The following is a 27,476-nucleotide window of genomic DNA, read 5'->3' as shown; positions in this document are numbered from 1 at the left end:
GAGTACGGTGTATAGGCATGGTGACGAGTATCTATACACTGGTGTCGAGCATGACCGTGAGTCCTAATTTGCTAAATTATCGAATTTGTAATTGTTATTTATGAGGAATTGGTTGGAAATCTTTAACACTGAGCTAGTAATTGTTGAGACTAAGTGCGGATTAATTGTGTTAAGTAGAAATTGAATGAGTTTGGTTATAGCTGGATCTCCCTTGCCGGGATAGTTTATTGTATTAAATTGCTCCCTTGCCGGTATAGTTTATTGTATTACATTGCTCCCTTGCCGGGATAGTTTATTGTATTACATTGCTCCCTTGCCGGGATAGTTATTATAACATCTTTCTCCCTTGCCGGGATTATGTTGTGTATTATGTTAAAAGAAATGGGATCGTGTGGCACGCCGACCACGAGATATTATGAAATGGGATCGTGTGGCACGCCGACCACGAGTTATTATGAAATGGGAACGTGTGGCACGCCGACCACGTGATATTATTGTAATGGGAGCGTGTGGTACGCCTACCATGTGATGTAAGGAAATGGGATCGTGTTGCACGCCTGCAATGAGAGGAAATTAAAATAAGTGAAAGTGGTTTGTTTTCCTTTATTCTGTGTTAGAAGAAATCAAATGTAGTTTCTTTTGTTATTCCTGATATTCTGTTTTATCGGCTTCCCCATAAGCATGTTACCCCCTCCCAGCTTTAATTGCTTACTTTCCGCTATTATTTTGTTGTACTTGTATAAATATATCTGCACAGGTTTATTGTTGCATATGTGGCTCGATGTTTGAACTGTCAGCAGGTTAAGTATGAGCATTAGAGGCCTGGTGGATTGTTTCAGAGGATTGAGCTTCCCGAGTGGAAGTGGGAGAGGATTACCATGGATTTTGTTACTGGACTTCCGTTGACTTGGAAGAAGTTCGATGCAATATGGGTTATTGTAGATAGGCTGACCAAGTCAGCACATTTCATTCCTGTGGCAGTCTCCTATTCATCCGAAAGGTTAGTTGAGATTTATATCCGGGAGATTGTTCGCCTTCATGGTGTGCCGGTATCTATCATTTCGGACCGGGGTACGCAGTTTACCTCGCGTTTCAGGGGTGCAGTTCAGCGAGAGTTAGGCACGCGGGTTGAGTTGAGCACAACGTTCCATCCTCAGACGGACAGTCAGTCCGAGCGGACTATTCAGATTTTGGAGGATATGATCCGGGCTTGTGTTATCGACTTTGGAGGTTCGTGGAATCAGTTTTTGCCTTTAGCAGAGTTCGCCTACAACAACAGCTACTAGTCCAGCATTCATATGGCTCCATATGAGGCGTTGTATGGTAGGCGATGTCGGTCTCCAGTGGGATGGTTTGAGCCGGGAGAGGCTCGGTTATTGGGTACAGATTTAGTTCAGGAGGCCTTAGATAAGGTCAAGATCATTCAGGAACGGCTTCGTTCGGCTCAGTCGCGGCAAAAGAGTTACGCAGATCGTAAGGTCCGGGATGTAGCTTTCATGGTTGGTGAGCGGGTCTTGCTCCGAGTGTCGCCTATGAAGGGCGTGATGAGATTTGGGAAGAAGGGCAAGCTTAGCCCTAGGTTTATTGGCCCCTTTGAGATCCTTGATCGAGTGGGAGAGGTGGCTTATAGACTTGCCTTGCCGCCTAGCTTGTTAGCCATGCATCCAGTGTTTCATGTGTCCATGCTTCGGAGGTATCACGGCGATCCAGCTCACGTGTTAGATTTCAGCACTGTCCAGTTGGACAAGGATCTGTCTTATGAGGAGGAGCCGGTAGCTATTCTAGACCGGCAGGTTCGACAGTTGAGGTCGAAGAGTTTTCCTTCAGTGCGTGTCCGGTGGAGAGGTCAGCCTCCTGAGGCATCGACCTGGGAGTCCGAGTCTAATATGCAGAGCCGTTATCCTCACCTATTTCCCGACTCAGGTACTTCTTTCTTTTGTCCGTTCGAGGATGAACGGTTGTTTTAGAGGTGGAGAATGTGATGACCCAAAGGGTCATCACCTATTTTCCCTTTTATTCCGTGCTTCCGAGGCCTTGAAAACCTCATTTTTACTTGCCTCAATTTGCGTACGCAGTCCGGGCACGTAGCCGGAAAGCTTAAATATGAATTCTGTGTAAAAATTGATGAATTTTGATATTAATATGGTTAAAGTTGACTCTGGTCAACATTTTGGGTAAACGGACCCGGACCCGTGATTTGACGGTCCCGGAGGGTCCGCAGAAAAATATGGGACTCGGGCGTATGCCCGGAATCGAAATTCGAGGTCCCGAGCCGGAGAAATGAATTTTTAAAAGAAATTGTTTTTCTGAAATTTATATGGAAATTTGAAATGAAAATGGATTAGAAAGCATTGGTATCGGGCCCGTATTTTGGTTCCGGCACCCGGTACAGGTCTTATATGTGGTTTAAGCGCTTCCTGTGAAAATTTGGTCGAAATCGGACGTCGTTTGACGTGTTTCGGACCTAAATATCTAAAAATGAATGTTTATGAAGTTTGATGAAAAAGTAACGATTTTGAGGTTTGATTCCTCGTTTTGATGTTATTTTGGCGATTTGATCGCATGGTTAAGTTCGTAGGGTGTTGTTGAGTTAGTGTACGTGTTTGGTTAGGAGCCCCGAGGGCTCGGGAGTATTTTCGGGGGTGTTCGGGGTGGTTGAAACTTAGAAAAAAATTGCAGAAAATCACTGCTGCTTCACCAGTTCTGGTGTAACCGCACCTGCGGTCCTTTGGCCGCAGATGCGGACTCGCAGGTGTGAATAGCGGGTCACAGATGCAGTCTCCTTCGTAGATGCGGATTCCTACCCCGCAGATGCGGTCCGCAGAAGCGGATCTTTTCTTCGCAGGTGCGGCTCCAGCGGAGCCTAGCCATTTCCGCAGAAGCGCCCATTTTTCCGCACGTGCGGTGGCGCAGGTGCGACCCCTGTACCGCAGATGCGGAAGTCGGGCAATGAGTTTTTTTTAAAAACATAACTTCAGCGATTTTCTTTCAAACTTTCTCAACAATTAGATGACTAGGGCGATTTTCTCAAGAGATTTTCTTCTCAAATCACAAGTAAGCACTTACTAACTGATTTCTTTCCATTATCTAGTGTTTTCATCAACTTTTATCAATAATCTTAGGGTTTTAATGGTAGAAAATTAGGGAAATGGGTAGAGTTAGGGTTTTTCAATTTTTCTTGATTTAGACCCTGTTTTGGGATCGAATTTGAAAACAAATTATAAATTCGGGCTCGTGGGTGAATGGGGGGTTTGATTTTGGTCCGAACCTCGTGTTTTGATCAAGCGGGCCCGGGGGCATTTTTGGAAACTTTGGGAAGAAAGCTTGGAAGTCTATATTTAGGCATTGGGTTTGATTAGTTTAGCTATTATTGATATTATAAAGTCGTTATTTCATAGATTTGATTGAGTTGGAGCCGAATTCAAAAGGGAAAGCGGTCGTTGTGGATTGATTTAGCCGTGGAAGTTGAGGTAAGTGTTTGGTCTAACTTTGGATTGAGGGAATAGGAGTAGAGTCTTATTTGTTAATTTCTATTTGTCGAGTACGGTGTATAGGCATGGTGACGAGTATCTATACACTGGTGTCGAGCATGACCGTGAGTCCTAATTTGCTAAAGTATCGAATTTGTAATTGTTATTTATGAGGAATTGATTGGAAATCTTTAATACTGAGCCAGTAATTGTTGAGACTAAGTGCGGATTAATTGTGTTAAGTAGAAATTGAATGAGTTTGGTTATAGCTGGATCTCCCTTGCCGGGATAGTTTATTGTATTACATTGCTCCCTTGCCGGGATAGTTTATTGTATTACATTGCTCCCTTGCCAGGATAGTTATTAAAACATCTTTCTCCCTTGCCGGGATTATGTTGTGTATTGTGTTGAAAGAAATGGGATTGTGTGGCACGCCGACCACGAGATATTATGAAATGGGATCGTGTTGCACGCCTGCAATGAGAGGAAATTGAAATAAGTGAAAGTGGCTTGTTTTCCTTTATTCTGTGTTAGAAGAAATCAGATGTAGTTTCTTTTGTTATTCCTGATATTCTGTTTTATCTGCTTCCCCATAAGCATGTTCCCTTCCTCCCAGCTTTAATTGCTTACTTTCCGCTATTATTTTGTTGTACTTGTATAAATATATCTGCACAGGTTTATCTGGTAGTCTGGTCTAGCCTCGTCACTACTTCGCCGGGGTTAGGCTAGGCACTTACCAGCACATGGGGTCGGTTGTGCTGATGCTACACTTTGTGCATCCTTTTGCACAGATCACAGTACCGGAGCAGCAACTTTTGGACAGCAGTAGGAGCATTTGGGAGCTGACTTCAGTCCAGAGATCCCGAGGTAGCCTTGCTGACGTCCGCATGGCCCGGAGTCTCTTCTATCTTTACTTTAGTTTGTTATCCTTTGTGCCGGAACAAACAGAACTATGTTTTTATTCAGACTTTGTATTTTAGCATTCTCTAGACGTTCGTGAGTTTGTGACTCCAGTTCTTGGGTAGAGGATTCTGTTAAACTTCCGCATTTTTCTTTCAGTTAATTATATATTGAGACTTCAGCTTGGGCATATTGTTTTGATTTTATTCATTGAGCGATAATTGCTAAAATAAGCGAATTGATTTGGCTTGCCTAGCTCCTATTAGTAGGCGCCATCACGACTCCCGAGGGTGGGAAATCCGGGTCGTGACATTTAGTGCCCACCAAGCTCGATGTTCTAGCTCCACAGGCAGATGACAGGCCTTCCCAAATACCAACTTGTACGGTGACATACCTATTGATGTTTTGAATGCAGTTCTATAGGCCCAAAGTGCATCGTCAAGCTTTTGCGCCCAATCAGTTCTTGTTGCGTTCACAGTCTTGGTTAGCACACCTTTTATCTCTCTGTTGGACACTTCAACCTGTCCACTAGTTTGCGGATGATAAGGGGTAGCCACCTTGTGGCGTACATCATACTTTGCAAGCAATTTCTCGAAGGCTCTGTTACAGAAGTGAGTGCCTCCATCACTGATGATCGCTCTTGGTGTCCCAAATCGGGTGAATATGTTCTTTTTCAAAAATCCTACCACCACTCTTGCATCATTAGTGGGCAACGCTGCAGCTTCTACCCATTTAGACACGTAATCCACAACAACAAGTATGTATTTATTGCCAAATGAGCTGACGAAGGGACCCATGAAGTCAATCCCCCAAACATCAAACACCTCTACCTCTTGAATCGGGTTCATGGGCATCTCATGGCGACGGGAAATGTTCCCGGTCCGCTGACATTCATCATAGCCCTTCACCCATAGGTGTGCATCTCTAAACACTATTGGCCAAAACAATCCGGCCTCTAGCACTTTCGCAGCTGTCCTGACCCCTCCAAAATGTCCTCCATATGCTGATGCGTGACAAGCCTGCAAAATAGAAGATTGTTCTATCTCGGGGACACACCTTCGGATCATATTATCAACACATATTTTAAAAAAATAAGGTTCGTCCCAATAATACATGCGACAATCACGATAAAACTTTTTCTTTTGGACAGATGAAAGGTCATAGGGAACTATACTGCAGGCCAGGTAATTTGCAAAGTCTGCATACCATGGCGCTTCCTCAAGAGTAGCAGCGAGCAGCTGCTCGTCTGGAAAGGTTTCTAGAATCTCTTCGACCTCGACTGATTTTTCAGCTCCTTCAAGTCGTGATAGATGATCAGCGACTTGATTTTCTGTGCCCTTACGATCACGAATTTCGAGGTCAAATTCTTGCAACAGCAGCACCCAACGAATCAGGCGCGGTTTAGACTCCTTCTTCTCAATCAAGTACCTGAGAGCTGCATGGTCAGTGTATACAATTACCTTGGATCCAATCAAATATGATCTAAACTTGTCAAAAGCAAACACCACCGCCAACATCTCTTTCTCCGTCACAGTGTAATTGAGTTGTGCACCGCCTAGCGTTCTGCTTGCGTAGTAAATCGGGTGTATCAGCTTATCCTTTCGTTGCCCCAAGACTGCTCCTATGGCATAGTCACTAGCGTCACACATGAGCTCAAATGGCTGCTCCCAGTTGGGTGCAACAATGATGGGTGCAGTCACCAACCTCTTCTTTAGTTCCTCAAATGCCAACCTGCAATCATTAGAAAACACAAAGGGCTGATCCTTTTCAAGGAGTTTGTATAATGGGTTAGCAATTTTGGAAAAATCTTTTATGAATCGCCTTGACTGAAGTGGGCGGTTGTAGCTTTTCAATCACGTCAACCTTAGCATGGTCGACCTCAATTCCTTTACTGGACACTCGATGCCCCAGGACTATCCCTTCCTGTACCATAAAATGGCACTTCTCCCAGTTTAGCACTAAATTTGTCTCCACACATCTTTTAAGCACTCTTCTTAAGTTGTGAAGACAGTCTTCGAATGAATCTCCCACCACGGAGAAATCATCCATAAAGACCTCCATAATATCCTCCACCATGTCCGTGAAAATGGCTAACATGCACCGTTGAAATGTCGCTGGTGTATTGCAAAGCCCAAAAGGCATTCTCCGAAAGGCGAAGATGTCATACGGACAAGTGAAGGATGTTTTCTCTCTATCTTCGGGGGCTATTGATATCTGATTGTACCCCGAATATCCATCCAAGAAACAGAAGTGCGATCGCCCAGCCAGCCTGTCCAACATTTGGTCAATGAAAGGCAAGGGGAAGTGGTCCTTCAGGGTGGCTGTGTTCAATTTTCGGTAGTCCATGCAAATCCGCCATCCCGTGACTGTACGAGTTGAGATCAACTCATTGTTCTCATTATGCACAACAGTCATTCCCCCCTTTTTCGGCACACATTGGACAGGGCTGACCCAATTGCTATCAGAGATGGGGAAGATGATTCCCGCATCTAACCATTTGATCACTTCCTTCTTTACTACCTCTTTCATGTTCGGGTTCAGCCTTCGTTGATGTTCTCTGGAAGGTTTGTGCCCTTCTTCCAAGAGAATCTTATGCATACACAAGGCTGGGCTGATACCCTTTATGTCTCATGGTCAGCCAATGGTTTCCTGCAGTACCTGTAAGAGCTATTCTACCTGCACATCTAGCAAACCGGATGATATAATAACATGCAAAGTAGAATCAGGGCCTAAGAAAACATACCTGAGGTGATCTGGTAGCGGCTTCAGCTCCAGCTTGGGTGGTTCCTCTATTGATGGCTTTGCTGGAGGTGTAGCCCTTTTTTCTAACTCAAGGGACTCGAACTGAGGTTCCCTTGTCCAGAATCCTTGGCGTTCAAGTGCCATGACCCATGCAGCTAACCCTTCACCATCCATCTCCTCTAAATTTGTCAGACATGCCTCTAATGGATCTTTAACAGTCAGGGTCACATCATCTTCTTGCAGGATCACATCTACTGCCTCCACTAGAGAGCAATTAGCATATTCACTGGGTCTCCTCATAGATTGTTGAACATTGAATATGACTTCTTCATCGTTCAGTCCCATTTTTAATTCCCCAGTCTCACAATCGATCAATGCTCTTCCAGTGGCCAAAAATGGTCTACCCACAATGAGAGGTATCTCCTCATCTACCTGGAAATCCAGAATAACAAAGTCTGCAGGGAACACAAACTTCCCCACTTTCACCAACACATCATCAAAAATACCAGTTGGCCTTTTCACCGTGCGGTCAGCCAACTGTAGCAGCATCGAAGTCGGTCTAGCTCTGCCAATGCCCAGTTTGGTGTACATAGCCAGCGGCATCAGATTTATGCTGGCTCCCAAATCACATAATGCCTTTGCAAAGGCATAACTCCCAATTGTGCATGGAATAGTGAAGCTACCTGGATCAGACATCTTTTGAGCCATCGGTCTTGTCACTACTGCGCTGCAGGTCTGTGTCAGAGTCACAGTGGAAAGATCCTGAAAATCAAACTTCCATGACATTAGATCCTTCATCATCTTTGCATAACCGGGCATCTCCCTCAAGGCATCCATCAAAGGAATATTCAACTGAATTTGACGCAGTATCTCCATGAATTTCTTGTATTGAACTTCCTTCTTTTGTTTTACCAGTCTCTGAGGGAAGGGTGCAGGTATCACCCTTTTTGCACTGCTTGCTGGCTTCTCTCTATTGGAGTTTTCTGGTACAAGAGGTGTCACCTGATCTGCAGCTTGCTCATTCATCTTATCCTTGACTTTTTCCTCATGACTCTGTTCCACCACCACTTCAGTAAGTTCTGTTGTTTCATCTACCTCTAATGGAACTGGAGTGGCTGGCGTACTCTCCTTGCTGGCTTGTTTAATTTCCTGCTCTCTGTCTAAGTCTCTCCCATTCCGGAGACTCACTGCCATCACCTGATTCGGGTTTTGCTCCTTGGGGTTGATGTTTGTGTCTGCAGGTAAGGTTCCCTGAGGGCGGTTGTTTAAAGCCATGGACAGCTGACCCAACTGCGTTTCAATGTTCTTTATAGCTGAATCATGCCCTGCCAACTTTTCCTGCATCTTACCATTTGTCCCAATGAGTTGCTGAAGCATACCCCTGATTTCCATCATGTTGTTATCTTGCTGCTGAGGAGGTGGTTGATATGTTAATTGCTGCTGATTTTGCTGTGGATAGCCCTGTGGTTTCTGATATGGTGCTGGCACCATTTGGCCTTGAGGGTGCATACCTCCAGGCTGTTGCATGTTTGGCCTGTACTGCTGATTTTGTGGCGGTCTCCACTGCTGTCCTCCCGGTCTTTGACCCCCAAAGTTGTTGACATAATTCATATCTTCTATTGCCCCTTGATTTTCACCTACTCCACTCCATGAACACACGTAAGACTGATTAATACAAGGTGTACACAGTCCTCCATTTGTTGTGTCAACAATGTGCATCTGTTTTGTACCCATCTCATCAATCTTCTTTGTCAATATGCTCATCTGAGTCATGAGTGTGGCCATGTTCTCTGCATGCGAATTATTTGGGTCGAGAGGAACTGAATGCATTATGGGTGCCAGTGTTGTACCTCTAGTCATCCACCCCGAATTTGTGACATCTTGTCAAGAAGGACTTTGCACTCGGTGAATGTCTTACTCAAAAATGCACCTCCAGCTGAAGCATCCACATTTGCTTTTAAATTGTCAGCTAGCCCCATGTAAAATCTCTAGCCGAGCATTTGGTCTGAATGCCATGGTGAGGACACTTCACTAAAATCCCTTTAAATCTTTCCCAAGTTTCTTGCAAGGACTCAGTCGGTTGCTGCTTATACTGCAATATTTCATCAATCTGTCTTGCAGTCTTGTTGGGCGGATAGAACTTATTCAGGAACTGCTTGACTAATTCCTCCCAGGTGACAATGGAATTGATAAGGAGCGAATTTAGCCAAGTCTGAGCTTCCCCGGTCACAGAGAATGGGAACAGTAACAGCTTGATAGCTTCCGGGGTCACATTTGGCTGCCTTTGGGTCACACAAATTGACATAAAATTTTTCAGGTGTTGCTGAGGGTCTTCAATGTGTGATCCGGAGAACAATCCTTTATTCTGCAGAAGATGCAACATATTATTGGTTATCTGGAAGGTCTCCGCTTGAATTGCGGGCACAACTATGGCAGTCGCCAGGTTATCAGCTGTTGGCTGTGCCCAATCATAAAGTGCAGCTTCGGGCACAAGAGGTGCCACTACTCTGACGTTGGGGTTTGCTGGCGGATCCCCAACGTTTCTAATGACGTTTTCTGCGTCACCCATGTCAAATTCGAGCTGGTGTGGTTGTTGTGATTGTTGGATTCTCTTGTTGGCGCGGTTCAATGCCCTGAATGTTTTCTCGGGGTCTAAGAGTCCTTCTAGCAGTTCTCCAGTCCTCGAAGAACTTCTAGGCATACACCTGAATTCCACAAGAGTTCAAACGTGAGAATTTCAATGAAAGATTGGGCATTTCGAAAATTGATTACACTAATAATTTTTGTACTTCTTCAATTGTAATTGATAACACCGTTAGTTCCCCGGCAACGACGCCAAAATTTGGTCACGCCAACTATGCCTTATAAAAGACACGCGGACGTTGCAAATATAATCTGAGTAATTCTGCCCAGAGTCGAACCACAGGGAATTAACCTATCAATTACTTTTGTCGGACTTACTAAATTTACAGAATCAATTTCCCCAAACTTTGTGATTAACAGTTGATGATATTTCTAACAAATAAAACTGAAAATAAATAAACATCTGAAAATTAACTATGCTTGATGTGTAAACAATTGGAATAAGGTCTAAGGTAATGGTTTCCCCCGTTGTTGATTTCCTTGGTTGTATATGTCTTATAACTGTGACTTAGTTGTCTCTATCAATCATGAACTCTCCAGCTATCATAAATCTTTCTCAAGCAATTATGATAATTTACTAGACGCACTCTCTCAAGCTACGCTAGCTAGATTCACATTACAGTTCACTTAGATTGCACCCGAGGTATCGTTATCTCTAATCCAACCTCTAAACCCTCTGTTACGACTCTCGTCTATACTCCGGGAGTGATGTTGTTCAAACAACTACCTAAATATGCACTCTCTCTCAAGTAGATACATACTAAATAGGGACGGCTAATTGAGGGCCCTTCCAATTAACCACAATCAAAACGTAGATGAACAAATAGAGATTAGCAACCAATTCAAAACTATATTAATATAACAACCAAGTCATCCCCAACGGGTTTCACCAAAACCTTAGATTAAAATAATTAGCTACTCATAACAACGATAAAAACTACAAAAGAATTCATAGTCATTGATAGAATAATAAAGTAGGGAGAATAAAATCGTTTTTCAAGTTGCCTCCTTGCCTCTCTTGCTTCTTCTCAAAAACTCGAACTCCCCTCTCTCTTGGACTTGTTAAACCTTTTCTAGTTTTTGTAGATTTTCTTGGACTTCCGAACTTGCCCTTTTAAAACTACCGTTCCCGAATCTGGACTAGCGCGGGCGCGCTAAGACCGCGCTACTGCCCGTGCTAGTGGGGTTTAATTCTGTTTTGGGCTGCTGAACTAGCGCGGGCGCGCTAAGGCCGCGCTAATGCCCGCGCTAGTGGGGTTTTCCACTGCCAACGAGCTTTGCTCCTTTTTTCGTCCATTAATTCCAAATTTTGCCCGGATCACCATCATAAGTCCTCATTTGATTATTACACTCCTGTGAAACATAAAAGTCACCATTAGAGCCAATTTTTGCATTATTTACACACTTACAACAGTAAAGCATCCTTAAGTTAGAGCCCGAACGTAGGCCAAACTATACAATTTAGCCTATTATCATCTTGCTAGGATTTTTCTTTTTTTGCTAAAAATATCCCCAAAAGTTTCGTCCTTCCATGAATTAATATTATTTGTAAAATTGTTGCTCGCGCTACAGTAGTCCATACCATACCATTTTTTTTAACAAGATTTTGAAAGTCCGGGTGTCTACACAAAAAAGACTCTAAACGAAAGGGTTGTTTATATTCCCGCCTGCCTCTAGGAATTAGTTCTACTAGAAATGTATTATGGTTTGAATAGGTCTTAGGAAGGTGAATTATTGAGCAATTAGGGAATAATTCAAGCCACTCCTCATTTCCTTAGATTTCATCTAAACGTTCCATTATAAGACCCTTATTCCTTTTCCTATTATTAGACCACGTAAATTTACAACCCTTATGCCAATGTCAGTGAGGTTACAAGTACTAAGTTTTGACCAAAGGTACTTTGCCCTATTACAGTTTAATGGTCTCCCCCCAAATTTTTCATTTGATCCCATAATGTCATTGAAGTCTCCTCCTACCATCAGGGGCCTTTAGTTTTTGTGAATATTTTTTTTAGATTTTTCCACATTATATTCCTGATATATTTATCGGTAGAAGCATATATAGAAGAAAATAACCAAGATTTACGAACAGGAATTACCTCTATGGTTACATGAATTTTATGGTTCCTGCGAATGAAATTTTGGACTGTGACTACATTGTGATTCCACATTACCACCATTCCTCCGAATTGGCCTTCAGCTGGAGCTTCTATCATTTCCGAAAAACCAAAGTCATCTAGCATTTGAGCGTGGTTTGCCATCCTAGTTTCCAAAACGATAACCATGCATGGTTTGTGCGTATCAACCATCTCCCTAAAGTTTCTTTTAAAGTCATCATTATTCCCTCCCCTTATGTTTCAAATAATAAAGTTAGTTGGACGGTTCATGGATAGGTTTAGATTCATGTTTGTTGGGTCCCCATTCTCCATCCCCATCTAGAAAGACAGGGATCCTCCTCAGTGAGGGTACTAAGATCATGGCTGTGTTGCCCACAGTCTGGTCTTGTGGTGGCTTGATGTTCATTGAGCACTTGTATAGTGCTAGTGGGCAGTTGAGCTACATGCCTCTTCTCTTGCATCTCCGTGAAGAGATACACCTTTACCTCATATAGATTTGTGAATTTCAGAATTTGTTTAATTGGTACATCTATATCTATATATAAAGTTGGGCTTTGAAAATCCTATGTGGCACCTGTCTAATGCTTGGAAAGACATTTATCTTTTTTGTCATTTTTTTACCTTTTCCTCCCACTTCTCTATTAAATATCTCTTTTTTGTCCAACAAAATGTTAGCATTGCAACGATTCAGCTACTAAATCAAACGGTTACAAAATTTGGATTCAAATAATAATGGGTTGTGGTTGAATTCTCTTTCCTTTTAAAGATCCTTATATAAATTGTCAGTTACAAAATAATTTCTTATGCACTGCTTTAAGTTCAGGCAAAACACTCATGTAGACTCTAAAGCTTATATTGATGAAAGTGAAAAAATGTTTGAAACACACAAGAATTTTAACAGATTCCAATCAAGAGAGAGATACTACCTAAGCTTTTGACTTTTCCTTTCGATAAGAGGAAGAAGAGTCACGCGTTTGTTCTTCGGCGAAGAAGAGGGTTTGACTGAAAGGTATTTGCAGTTTGTTAGGCCATAGGCATCCATAAAATTTTTAGGCGTGCCAGTTTATATGTGTATAGATATTCTTTAATGCTATATTTTTGTTAATTATTGTTGGTGCCAATCTGCTAATTGCATCGATGAGTTACTGTGAATTTATTTGTCTTGAGTTAGCAAGTTGTTGAAATTATATCAATGTTTGATCCCAATCCAGATCATGTATGTCGCAGCCACAATGCTTTTGACGGATTTCGAGTAGGTGAATCAATTCTTGATGAATTATAAAGCAAATACAGAGAAGAGTCGTCCAAAGTTTATCAAACTAGAAGTTAGGAATATATGAAATTTTCATGATAAAAGGATTGAATAACAGCCTTTTATCATGGATATGAAACAAATGTATTTGTCATTACTGTCATTTTATATCTTTTTTTGGTGCTTTTAGCCAATAATTTATTTTTTGTGACGATTATATGCCTAATTTTGTTGTGCCTAAGCTGCAATATTTTGTTAGCACCAATTACGTCTATCTTCTCCTTCAAGTGCCTAATTGTTGAAAAGCTATGGTGTAATAAATATGGTGCGTGGTAATTAATAGACTATATACTATCGTCTTATTTTGAATTTTATTGGTGAATTTGATTCTAATTGACCTTCGAGGATGCAAACTAACTGATGGATAATACAAAGTATTTATTTTCTGCTAACTTTTATCATTGAGTTTTAATTCGTTTTGATCTCTTTCATTTTCCTCTGAACAAAGATGAAATAAAAAATTACGCTCATTGAATTTGTAGTGTAACAATGGCATTGTGATTAATTATAGCCTCATTGTATTATTTATATTTTGGCACGTTCTCCTTCCAATCAAGATATATCAACATCATTATATGCAATCAAGACTTTTTTGATTTCCCGGGAAATAAATCCAAAAGATAAGAGTTATAGGTTTTGGTTTGTCAATTTGTAATTTTAGGGATAAAATTAGGGGTTTTTGATTGTTGGAATTGGAATAAGAGGATAAAAATATTTCAAAGGAAGAGATAAAGAAAAGGAAGAGAATAGGCAAAAGAAAAGTATTAGGAATCAAGACATTTGATCCTATCACTGATAAGATACATTTAATTTTTGTTTTCATTTTCTTTATTTCGTTTGTTTTAATTTTTTTATTTTAATGTTATTTCCTTTTCTTAGTGTTTTTAAATTTTATTTGAGAGCCATGAAAAATGTTAACTTCATTGAACATAAGTGTTAATGATTATTAAGAAATTAAAAAATATATATATAAAAAGTTAGAGCATGAGGAAAAAACAAAAATATGTCAGGTTTACATTATCTAGATATATATATTATCACTATTTCGTTTTTGTATTTTATTTTATTTAATTTATGTATCTTTTATTTATGTCCAGATATACTGATTAAATGGATTAGTTCATATTTAATCTAGAATGTTTCTAGGAATGGAAAAGATGACGTGGCATGTCTCTTTATCCAGTATGACAATTTATCTTTTTTCTCTAAATTTTGAACTTTTTTCTTATTTTCTGTCAAAAAACTGCCAAAAAATATACTTTGTCCTCATTATTTACTCCGTTTATTTTTACTATTTATCAAATCCCATTTGATCTCAATACTTGGTGAATCTTATTCTTTAAAGTGTGTCAATATCTCTAATTTAATTTTGCAGTTACTCAATTAATATATTCCAATAAAAACATGCTTTAATTACCAGATGCTTTGACTACAGAATAATGCAATAAATTAACGGAAAGTTTTAACATATATGTTGCAAGGTAAGAGGAGGAGGTCTTCCTAATGATCTTTTGTCAAAAAGTATGCAATTTTTCTCATAGAAATTTTCAGCTTTTCAATATAGAACTAACAATAATTTAATTTGTTTTATTAGTGTAATTAGTAGTAAGAATCTATGCAACTTTTATTTTAATTTTAGTTTTTATATTTATTAGTCTTGGACTTTCTTAATTAGATAAAACTTAAGTAATCTTTATTGGTAATATACACTTAACTATACATCACATAGATTATTTGCTACAAACAAATAAATTAGATTTATGAATTAAACCAAATATATTTTATTTATTGACAATTTTTTTCCTCATAAAAAGAGGCATAATATCTATGTTTGTTATTAGCTTGAAAATTTTATTGATGTTTCTTAAACCCCGTGTAAGGCGCGGGTAAGTTTACTAGTTTTATATAGACATTGAGTGGCCAATAAATTACTAACTTAGTTAAAATGTGTAAGTGGAAAATTGTGACCAAATTTAAGGGGCTATTTATATATTTGGCCTAATAAAAAATAATATTTAACCGAGGTAGCGTATGAATTCACAATCGAGATTGTCGTGACAAAGATGGAAAACCAGCCAGCTGCAACACCAGGACAAGGAGTGTCACTGCTACTGAAGGACTGCATAGAAGAGCTGCTGAGGTTCACACTTTCTTCCTCCATTGACGGCACTCTTGAAATAGACATAGGTCTCTCCAAAGATTACTGCACCACCCTCTTACTAGACGATTCTTCCAATCCCTTTCCTAATTCCACTGGTAACTCTTGTTTTAAGGATTCTTGAGCTCTATATGTCTCATCGTTTTCTCTTTTTGTGGTGTCAACTATTTGTTTATGTATGTATACAGTACTATTAAAACTAGAAGTAACCCATTAAAACAAGCGCATCATACTTTTGCAGCTGAATTGAGGTAAAGATAAAACAAATGTTCCTCACTCTCTTTTTCTAATTTTTAACCTAAATGGTATCTTAACTTTAGCAGTTGACTTAACTTCGTTTTGAAATTTTAATACTAGCAGCATAAAGAGTCTTCTAAGTTCGCAGGTTAAGTCAACTTTCATCCAATATTGAATAATTTGCCTTTTACAGGCAATTTAGGGTTTCTCTTGATCTCTCATTTCCGTAACACAGATAACTAGTGTAATCCTAACTATAGTTGGTGCCGTCTATATGGATCTTTGCTTCCGTGTAGGAAGAAAGGCTATTACTTAAGGGGTCATTTAGTATGTGGGATAAGGATAATAATATCGGGATTTAATGCGGGATTATTTTATCTTGTGTTTGGTTGAATTTTTGAATCTGGGATTAGCAATCTCGGGGATAATTAATCCCACAATCGGGTATTATTCTATCCCACATTGAGGGTGGGATAATAATCCCGTGATTAATTAATCCTGGGATAACTATTAAAATGACAAAGATGCCCTTTTCCTAGGCTTTTTCCAAAGTCTTTTAAACAATCCAAGGTTAAAATTGAAAATAAAAGTTATCCCAACTTATCTAGTATACACTAAACACATATTTATATTATACCCTGTATATCTCATTTTTAGTCCCTTTAGCCGAGGGTCATTCGAAAATAGTCTCGGGTAGGGGTAAGGCTGCGTACATCCTACCCTCCCCAGACCCACTTGGTGGGATTATACCGGGTAGTTGTTGTTGTTATCTCATTTTTAGTCCAGTGAACCAAACATCTTCCAATAAAAATATATTCATTTAATAATCCCATAATTATTTAATCCCCATATTACAATCACATCATTATAATGCCGGATAACTTGTTCCCCTACCAAACTACCCCTAAGGATGTTGCTCCCTTCTCTGAAATGGGAATTTGTCAACCTCCTCTTCTTAAAGAATATAAAATTCTCATTTGTGCTGTATGCCCGAGATTTTGGATACTTAGCACTACATCAGGTTGATAGTACCTTTTCTTGTTCTGCTTGTTTGTGACAGATCTTTCTGAAGGAGTTCCACCATATCCTTTATACAAGTGCCTTGCAGCATCCTTATATCAGGCTATATCTTCTGAAGCCTTGCCAAGGACAGAACACAAACTTGCAGTAATGCAGGAATCCTGTTCATCGAAGCAAATGCAAGAAGAGTGGACTAGTTTGATCAGGAAAAAAGGTTCTCATTTGCTAAATGTAAGTTAAGCATGTAATGGAGTTTCTTCTTCTTTGTTTCAGTTTCTTAAACATCATCCTGAAATTAATGTATATTGGATGTTGCTATCTACAGGTGCTAAAATCTGTGGACTTTGAACTCCATGTTCAGGAGCCTTACTTCTCCCTGCTCAGAAGTATAAAATATCTGGATATACTGCTTTTGCTAGCAAAATTAGTTTTCAATTTTTCATAGATTTAGATTTCTTTTACTTTTAATGCATTTTTCCCTGAGCAGTCGTAGTCTTTCAAATTATCTGCAGGTGGACAGAAAACAATTGAAGGAAGATGTGCTGTTGGACATTATAATAAGTATGACTTCATTATGACTTGCTACTGCTGTATACTTGGTAAATGTGTTGTGCTTAATGCTAACTGTCAAGGTTGCCAATCAGTTAAATTGTATGCCAAAATAGGTTACCAATCAATCAAATCATGTGCCAAAATACTATTCTTAGCATCCATTGCAATCAACAAAACTGTCTTTGGTTAACTCTTAATTTTCCCTGTCATATGAAATTTGATGCTCTGAAGAGCATGCTGAAGGAGTCTTGTATGGTTGTATTATACTGAACCTAATCAAAGTTATCATTAAAGGAAGAATTTCCATCTCTAATGTTTTAGATCACGAGGACCTCATTTGTTAGTAGATTTTGTTTAACATGTTTGTTTGTATTATTTATTTCACTTTTTTCTCCCGTAACATTTCGATATTCATTTTGTAATAAAACCACTTCTAATGCTTTGCCAAAAAGTTAATCCTGTTTTTCTTCAAATGACTTGACACTAGAACCCCCACAATTCAACTTTGAGAGCTATCCTTTCATTCTAAAAAAGAAACTTGCTTAAAATGACTGCAAGCAGAGTTTTAATACACTGATCTTCTAAAAAATGTTTTCTTCTCCTTCCCACTTCCTCTCTCAGATGATGTCTTTTTTTGGATGTTAGAATTGAACCAGGAGCTTTCATCCTCTTCAACAAATGTTTACTTCTTAAAGTTCAGGTACATTCGACATCTACATTTATTTTCTTTTTATGTATCGCCTTGGTACTTCTTATAGTCAACTGAATAAAAGGCCAATTTGCAGGATGTCCATCATTATCATTCATTTTGTGAGATGCTAGAAGCAGAGAATCTTCAAGACCTTCTTCCTGGAGTGGATACTATTGAAGAAGGTTAAAATCTCTTACTATATAGTAGTGAGGATGTTACTTCTCACTCCATATCTTGCATGTCTGTAGGCACTTCTAATATTTTTGGAAGATGATTAAAGGATATTGTATGATTATATGTTTACCAAATATCTTTATTCGCAACTAAGAGTAATATCATCGGTTAGATCATTGTTTATTTTGATCCACTGTCCACAGTCAAGGGGAGTTCCCCTCCCTGCATCGCTCCTTGGCAATTTACCTACAGGGTAATGCATGCTTGTACACATGTTGCTCATCCCTATCTTCAAAATCCTGGCTTCCCTTCTCAATCTCTTTTCAACTCGCATCTGACGCTTCTCACCATTTTGCTACCTTAATTCCCAAAAAGGTGTAGCTGTTTCTAATGATGTTAAAAACACATATGTTGTAGTTCGAAACAAGAAATGTTGTTAAATAACTACTGCCATCCTTAGTTTGGTTTCTCATATCCCTGTTTGTCATCAGAGTTCAAAAGCCAAGGTTTTATAGTTGGTTCTTGAAGGTTACTAGAGAAAATTGGAATATAATGGGACCGTTTGAGGACCTCATCTTCTCAAGAGCTTGCAAGTGGAAAGCAATATGTTCAAGTGATATGTAAGGTGAAAACCTTCATTTGTCTTGTTTTCCATGAATAGGTAGAGCCATATTCTATCTGTATATATGGAGAGATGGTGAGGCTAATAATATTCTAGACTTTGTTGCTTTCTGCTACTAGCTAATTTTTCAATGCTTGCAATAAGTAAAATGGATAATCAATTCAGAACTCTTTCTGATGGATATTCCTTATATGAATGCTATATTTTAAACATGCAAATTTCAGGTGTCCAAGTTTACCGTAAATTTTACTCAAAAGAGAAAGAAAGGTCAAATGGTGTTCTCGCTATCTGTGTTCAGAAGCCGGTTTCTCAGCCTTCCATTTGTCTGAGCTCCGTGCTTTCTGTGAGTATACTTTCAGCTCTATGTATCTTGACATTGGAGATTCAATAATTAGATCATGTGAAAATGACATAGTGCTACCACAGCAGTTGTGTTCTCCTGAAAGTTAGAAATAGTTTTTGATCTATTTTTGTCAATAACTTGTTCTATCTATATGAGGATATTTCTACACTGGTCGCGAAAATGAGAGACACCTTCCCTGAGGGAAAGTGATGCAAGATCAAGAATGCTAAAAATCCAAGAAATTCAAGAAGCGAAGAATCCATTCAAGATTAGGATTTCGTTTCCTTAAAGATTATGATTTGTTATTTCTTATTTCCTAGTACTCCCTGTCTTCCAATTTATGTGAATCTGTTTGACTGGGCATGAAGTTTAAGAAAAAATAAAGACTTTTGGAATTTGTGGTTTTAAACAACTCAAATAGGGGTCCACTGTATTTGTGTGGTTATAAAAGCTTTTCACTAAGGGTAGAATTGAGAATTTAAGCTAAATTGTTTCCAAATTTAGAAAGGGTTCATTCTTTTGGAACGGACCAAAAAGGAAATAAGTTCACATAAACTGGAACGGAGGGAGTAATTTAATTCTTGGTTTAGTAGGATTATATTTGTAGTTCTAGTCAAACTAGGATTGTTAGTTGGTATCCCATTCTTACTAGAATTCTTTTTCCAATTTTAGTTAGGATAGGTTTTCTTAGCCTTATTCTTATTCTAGTTTAATTAGGATTGGTTTTCCTTAACCTTATCAATTTTACTCATTGTAAGGCCTATTTAAAGGGCTCAATATGCTGAAAATAAAGGTTGGTGATTAGTTTTTCTAAGCTTTTGCTTCAAAAACGTGATTGATCTTTTATTTCATTCTTCTTCCTTTATTCAACGCTTCTTGCAATCTTGCGGGATTGAGGAACTTGTGGGTGAGGTTTCTTTCCATCTTACATTCTTCTAACGTGAGTTTGAAGAACGCTTTCGCTAGTTTTGTGAAAAACTTTAGCGGGGTGATTTTGTTTTTCTCTCTTCTTTGTACTTGAGAGGTACAAAATCTTGAAAGTACATCAATTTGGTATTAGAGCACAAGTTCCAGGTCCGAATTCTTGATTTGCTACTACATTGTTCATCATGTCACCAAACAAGAAAATACCAAGTTCGGGATCCTCTTCAATAGATCTTCAATTAGAAGTTCATAAATTAAGAACTAGAATGCTCGAACGAGACAACGAAGAAATTAAAGTGCAGCTAGATGACTTGAAGGAATCAATAGAGAATCTGACTAAATTAGTTGAAAGCTTGATGTTTCAATATCAACTACCAAATTCGCCATAACGCCTACAACCGCCACATCTACCACTTCTATATCCACCAATTCATTCACAAAGAGCTGAAGAGGTTGAAGCTGACCAAGGCACAAGAGTAATAAGACACCATGCCCATTATGATAAATATTCAGATAATCAGGGGCGTGAAGAGGACAAAGCTAATAAAGACCAATATCAAAGAGACGAGGAACAAGCATTGGATCCACTAATTGAGGAGTTCCCACCTGAAGTTTTATGATGATCCGAACCCAACTATGTGTGTTATTGACTTTCCGCCTTTTAGAGATGCTCGACACAATATTGACTTGATAGTTGACTTTATCAATCTAAACAAGGTAGCATATTGCATTAATTCTAAAGTCCATAGAAATATGCTAGAAAAAGAGGAAAAATTACCTATAAAGATTGGATATTGGAGAGTTTGAGTCCGTATATCGGAGAAACAAGATGTCTTAACGTCATAAATATAAATGGCTATCATCAAAGTGACTGTTGGTGTACGAGCGATGCAATTGATGCATTCCCAAGAAGAGCGTTGATCTCCATGCTTAACTCAAAGCTAGACATGGAGTTGGTTAACTATATACCAATAACTTCATATCGTGAGTTGAAGTTTGAGAGTCAATATAGAAAGATTACATAGAGAGGACTTGATAGAAAGTTGAAAAATAGAAAGTGGAATTTGGTTCAACCACATGCTAAGTTTGCTTACAACGTGAAGAAGCTCTATGATAAACTTGCAAAATGTAAACCTAAAACCTGGTGAGCATTGGGTCCTCAATTTCCCCCCTGGGTCTCCGTTCTTATTTGTAATTAACAAGGTATGGAAGAATCAAAATTGGTGTATTATTCCATGTAGTGATACATATATATACATGTACATCAGGTGCTAATTAAGGAAAGAAAATAAAAGAGATTCCTATAAATCTGCTATCTATATATCGGTTATGTACACTACTAAGAAACAGTCTATGTTCATTGTGTAAAGTGTCTAGGTTCATTCTGTAACACTCCCCCTCAAGCTGGAGCATAAATATTGATCATGCCCAGCTTGTTACAAAGGTAATCAACTCGAGTGACATTCAATGCTTTAGTGAACAAATCAGCTAGTTGCTCTCATGTCTTCACGTAGCCAGTGGAAATCAATTTCTCTTGAATCTTCTCACGAATAAAATGACAGTCAACTTCAATATGTTTGGTTCTTTCATGATACACTGGATTTGAGGCAATATGGAGTGCAGCTTTATTATCACACCAGAGTTTTGATGGAGTAGGATGCTTCAACCCAATTTCAGTTAAAAGGTGATGTATCCACATTATCTCACTTGTTGATTGTGCCATAGCTCTATACTCGGATTCCGCACTGGACCTAGATACAACATTTTGTTTCTTACTTCTCCATGATACCAAGTTTCCACCAACAAATACACAGTAACCAGTAGTAGATCTTCTATCAATCTTGGATCCAGCCCAATCTGCATCTACAAAACATTCAATGCGAGAATGACCGTGATTGCTGTATAATATGCCAAGTCCAGGAGCTCCTTTTAAGTAACATAGGATCTGCTCCAAAGCCTCCCAATGTTTAACTGTGGGCGCGGACATGAACTGGCTAACCATACTCACTGCAAAAGCAATATCTGGACGAGTCACAGTGAGATAGTTTAATCTCCCAACTAACCTCCTATATCTATCTGGATCATTAAATGGATCGCCATCATCTTTCATAAGATGCAAATTAGGAACCATTGGAGTATTACAAGGCTTGGCAGCCAACTTACCAGTTTCTGCTAGTAAGTCAAGAACATACTTTCTCTGAGATAGAAATATTCCCTTCTTGCTTCTAGTTATTTCTACTCCCAAGAAGTATTTTAGTTGTCCCAAGTCTTTTGTATGAAACTTAGTATGCAAGAAAGACTTGAGAGAAGAGATTCCTGCATAATCACTCCCTGTGATAACAATGTCATCCACATATACAACAAGGAGAATAGATCCAGCTGTTGATTGCTTGTGGAAGACAGAATGATCACATTTGCTCTTTTTCAGCCCAAATTCTTGAATTGCTTTACTAAATTTACCAAACCAAGCACGAGACTCTGCTTCAAGCCATATAAGGATTTCTTCAAATGACAGACCTTGCCATACTCCCCCTGAGCAACAAAACCAGGTGGTTGCTCCATATATACCTCTTCATGGAGATCACCATGAAGTAAAGCATTCTTAATATCCAATTGATGCAAAGGCCAATTCTCAGAAGCAGCTAGAGAAATAAACAAGCGAACAGAAGTAAGTTTGGCAACCGGAGAGAAGGTGTCTGAATAATTCACCCCATAAGTCTGAACATACCCCTTAGCCACAAGTCTGGCCTTAAGTCTCGCCACAGAGCCATCAGGATTAACTTTAACCGTGAAGACCCACTTGCATCCACTGCTTTCTTTCCACTGGGTAAATCCACTGAATCCCAAGTGTGGTTTTTCTGTAAGGCATGTATTTTCTCAAGCATTGCTTCAGACCATCCAGGATGATTCAAAGCCTCCTTTTAACGTTTTGGGTATAGAAATAGAGTCTAGAGACACAATCAAAGATCTTGATGCAGGGGACAAGTGGTCGTAGGAAACAAAATTAGCAATAGAATATGTGGATTTGCAAGTGCGTATACCTTTGCAAAGAGCAATTGGAAGGTCGAGATTTTCCGGAGGGTCAGGTGGAGGCACATCTGATGATGAAGGAACTGATGACGAAGGAACTGGTGCAGAACATGTATCATTTGTCTGTTGCCTCCGCGAGTAAACTTGAGCAATTGGCGGTCTTGCTACCATAGTTGGAGCAGGTGCTGAAGGCAGAATAATGAATTGGTGCTCGATAGAACTAGGAGATGAAGGAACATCATCTCGTTGTTTTGTCAAAGTACGAGTAACCTGATATACTAGCCACTCATCTTCCTCCCCTGACTTGTAAAAATGGGAGGTGCATAGAAAAATGGTGTAGTATCTGAAAATACCACATCAGTTGACACTAAATATTTGCCAAGTTCAGTAGAATAACACCGATACCCTTTCTGAAGGCGAGAATAGCCAAGGAAAACACACTTCAATGCCTTGGGATCCAACTTGGTAATAGATGGTCGAACATCTCGAACATAACATGTGATTCCAAATACCTTAGGTTCCACCAGAAATAATGCCTTGTATGGAAAAAGGATACTGTAAGGCACATTACCACCAAGCACAGTAGATGGCATGCGATTAATCAGAAAGCAAGCCGTTGAGACCGCAGCAGCCCAGAACTGTTTAGGAACCTTCATTTGGAACAAAAGTGCCCGAGCTGTCTTAAGTAGATGCCTATTCTTCCTCTCAGCTACTCTATTTTGAGAGGGTGTATCAACACATGAAGACTGATGTAGAATACCATGTTGTCTTATGTACGACTGAAATAACTCTGACATGTATTCTTTAGCATTATCACTCCTTAGAATATACACCGAAGCGTTAAATTGAGTTTTGATTTCAGCATAGAAGGCAGAAAAGTGAGTAAACACTTCAGAGCGGCTCTTCATAAAGTTAATTCAAGTCATTCGAGAAAAATCATCTACAAAGGTGACAAAATACTTATGCCCAGTTTTGGAAATAACGGGACATGGTCCCCAAACATCAGAATGAACTAACTCAAAAGCTGACTCAACTCGTTTATTAACCCTTGGACTTAACGAGATGCGAATGGTGTTTTGCAAATCGACATGACTCACAATCCAATGAAGAAATATTCTGAAACTGAGGACAAAGCTTCTTCAACAAAGGCAGAGAGGGGTGTTCCAATCGACAATGTGCTTCAAAGGGAGACACAACACTAGATCATGCAATAGACCGTGGCTCCCATTCACAAGGATGTAGAGATCACCAGATAATATCCTTTACCAATAACCTGTTTCGTTGTAAGATCTAGAAGCAAACAATGATCGGGAAAGACTGCAACACAACAATTAAGGTCTTTGGTGATTTTACTAACAGAAATCAAGTTAAAGTTTGGTAGACTTAATACAGATGACAGGGTAATAGAGGAAGTTGGTTTAACAGTCCCAGATCCAACACTGCTACAAGTTGATCCATCAGCTACAGTAACTGGAGAGGGTCCTTTATGTGAGCGAAAGCTAGAAAAAATATTTGGATTACCTGTCATGTGATTTGTGGCACCTGAATCAATCACCCATTTATTAGAAGATGTGATAAGACATGTTTTATCTGATCCAGCAAAGGCAGTAACTGAAGAAGATTCCTTAACTGATTTATGATTTTGAAGGAATTTTAGAAACTCATCCGAAACCAAGATTGCTGGACTACGAGCTGTTGCACTATTATTCTTTGCCATCATTTTTTTTTCTTTGAATAACAAACCGATTAAACTAACAGAGGTCCCCAAAGCTAAAAGATACCAAAATAGATCTCTGGTAAACACGAATCTATTTAACAGAATTCCACTCCAATAATCCACTCAACCAAATCAGAGAACCAAACAAATCTGTCCCCAAATCAAATAAAACCAGATACCAACAAAGTTTCTGATAAGGGAAGACCCAACATATAATATCAAGTCTCAAATTGTAACAAATCGTCTTACAAGGAAGACTTAACAAATACCAATTCACAAGACAAGCAATCAGATGCAATAATATTGTTCCATGACTACTTCAGTATCCCAAAAACAAACCAAACAGTAGAAGAACTCAAACCTGACCAAAATTGGTGTAATACAACCTTGTCCGAGTCTGTTCTTCACGAAAATAAGGTTATGTTTTCGGAGGATAACCTACAATCGATCGAAAATACAAGTTGATCTCGGAGAACAAAGCTAGACAGAGAATGGACCACACGCACCTCACGTGTTTGCCGGAAAGTTTTGGTCAACTCTGGCAAGACAAACTCAACTCCGGCGAAGCCACAGATGTGGCTCTGATACCATGTAATTAACAAGGTATGGAAGAATCAAAATTGGTGTATTATTCCATGTAGTGATACATATATACATGTACATCAGGTGCTAATTAAGGAAAGAAAATAAAAGAGATTCCTACAAATCTGCTATCTATATATGGGTTATGTACACTACTAAGAAACAGTCTATGTTCATTATGTAAAGTGTCTAGGTTCATTCTGTAACATTATTATAGCAAATCCTGCGCCATCTATGGAAGCTGTTAGACTTGAGGACGAGTCTTTTTCAACCAGGGGAGAATGATGCAAGATCAGGAATGCTAAAAATCCAAGAAATTCAAGAAGTGAAGAATCCATTCAAGATTAGGATTTCGTTTCCTTAAAGATTATGATTTGTTATTTCTTATTTTCTAGTAATTTAATTCTTGTTTTAGTAGGATTATATTTGTAGTTCTAGTCAAACTAGGATTGTTAGTGATAAGAATGGATCTTGGGCCTAACTCAACCCCAAAAGCTAGCTTATGAGATGAGGATTGCCCAAGCCATATAAGGAGACCAAGGACCTCAAATCCCTCCGATGTGGGACAACTCAACTAATTTGGACTTACCTAAGGGCAATAATGTCTCAAAAAATATTAAACGAATTAGCTATATTATCAATTAAAAAAAAAGAATTAGAATAAATTGATTGTAACAAAAGACAACTTTGCATCGCACAAAGCTAGAAAAGAATAGACTTCAAATAAATTAAGATAGTTTTTTTAGTTTAAGCCCTTCATTTAACTTTGGCTTTAGACCCCTAGTATGGTTGAGCCGCCCCAGTATAGGACACCCCTTACTAAAGGTTGTCTCCTTTTCTTTCTTTTTATTTTTGTTGCTATTAAGATAATCCAAGTTTAAAAATAATACAATTTTTTTGTTGTTGCATGCATTTAGTTGAAAAGATGAATACAAACGAGATGAAGATTCGAGGGGAGCTTGAAAGGGATGTGGAGAGGGATTTAGAGGACGAAATAAAAGAAGGAATATGCCAATTAGCACTAAGATTGCACAGGCTTTACCTACATCAAGAGGAAAGGAACACAAAGAAATCAGCTAATGACCTTGGTGCAACAGATGGTACGCATGGTACAAACACTAAACCACTCTCTGAAGTGAACATTAATATAAAGATGGAAGGAGGAACAAAGATTGAAATAAAAGAAATCAAGAAAAAAGCACGTAGGAGTTCTAGCAATTTGAGAAGTCCTAAGGCGGCGAGTAACGTTATGTTTACTCGTCCGCCTAAATTTGATTGGACACAAAGTTTAAGGTCAGGATCAACTCCCGCTACTAGCTATACTAAGATCCATAGTTCCAGAAATCGAGCTAAAAGTATGGTCAATAAAAGTGGTCAACAGAATATTAAAGTAATTAAAGATGTTGGGGAAAAATCTACGAGGAATGTGAAATAGATGAAGGAGAAGTTGGGAGTCAATAACACAATATAGGATCTTGGATGGAAAGTTACATATTTACTATTATTTATTCTGGTTTTTGTCCTTTCATTACCAAAATATTTTTAAATTTTGAGATATTAATTGTGTTGGATTCAGCACGGTTATAATGTGTGTGCTTGAGAGAGATGTTGTGTGAAAGGAATTGCATTTACAATATTAAGATATTTGTTGTGATTTTATGGAACTTGAGGATTGAATACAATTTGTATAGGAACTACGTGCCGACTTTATAGTTATTTTTTTACTTGTTTATCTATATATTATATTAAAAGGAGAGTAGTGAAGCATGTGGTTAAGCCAAGTGGCAAGCTAAAATAAAGTCACTTGACAATTTTAAGACAATATTAAAAATTTGAATTATAAATGGAAACATATTTAATGGAAGTAGTTTAATGAATCTTATACATAATCTAAATAAATCTTAGAAAAATCTAATTTATATATTTATATTTATATTTATATTTATATTTATATCTATATCTTTATATTGATCCAGTCATATATTTTCGTCTATGTTAGCTAGAAATATGGAGATAAGAATTAACTAAAAACTATAATAAAAAAATAAAAAAAAAGTAAAAAAAACATAAGTTGAGATAACCTATGACTATTTATATTTTGGAGTAAGTTAAAATATAAAATAAACTAAAATTTACTTAAGATGTTAAAGATTTATTGAGTTTAAAATTAGAGAAATTCAAGCAGCAAATAAGATCTTACATAAAGTATACACATTATTTATAAGCTAAGAAAAGAATTAAA

At 38.5% G+C, this 27,476-nt stretch overlaps 2 protein-coding genes across 3 annotated transcripts; both read left to right on the top strand.

Annotated features, from left to right (window-relative positions):
- LOC109230788 lies at nt 15,198-19,044 on the top strand. 2 transcript variants are annotated; one of them, XR_002068712.1, is made up of 8 exons: nt 15,199-15,440; nt 16,640-16,830; nt 16,925-16,985; nt 17,112-17,160; nt 17,797-17,851; nt 17,937-18,024; nt 18,508-18,641; nt 18,863-18,952. XR_002068712.1 is itself a non-coding variant. In XM_019396223.1 (7 exons), the coding sequence occupies exons 1-7, from the start codon at nt 15,248-15,250 to the stop codon at nt 19,027-19,029; spliced, it is 804 nt and encodes a 267-aa protein (XP_019251768.1). In that variant the 5' UTR covers nt 15,198-15,247; the 3' UTR covers nt 19,030-19,044. The 2 variants fall into 2 exon arrangements, 1 of the variants encoding a protein (XP_019251768.1); XM_019396223.1 differs by lacking the exon at nt 18,508-18,641 and having other exon boundaries at nt 15,198-15,440; nt 18,863-19,044.
- LOC109231757 lies at nt 26,157-26,915 on the top strand. The gene has a single exon (XM_019397389.1). It carries the CDS (start codon nt 26,160-26,162, stop codon nt 26,667-26,669), a length of 510 nt encoding a protein of 169 aa, XP_019252934.1. The 5' UTR covers nt 26,157-26,159; the 3' UTR covers nt 26,670-26,915.

This window comes from Nicotiana attenuata, chromosome 8 (assembly GCF_001879085.1).
Source record: "Nicotiana attenuata strain UT chromosome 8, NIATTr2, whole genome shotgun sequence".
Taxonomy (NCBI): domain Eukaryota; kingdom Viridiplantae; phylum Streptophyta; class Magnoliopsida; order Solanales; family Solanaceae; genus Nicotiana; species Nicotiana attenuata.
The sequence above is the reverse complement of the archived record's forward strand: the minus strand, read 5'-3'. Positions and strand labels throughout refer to the sequence as shown.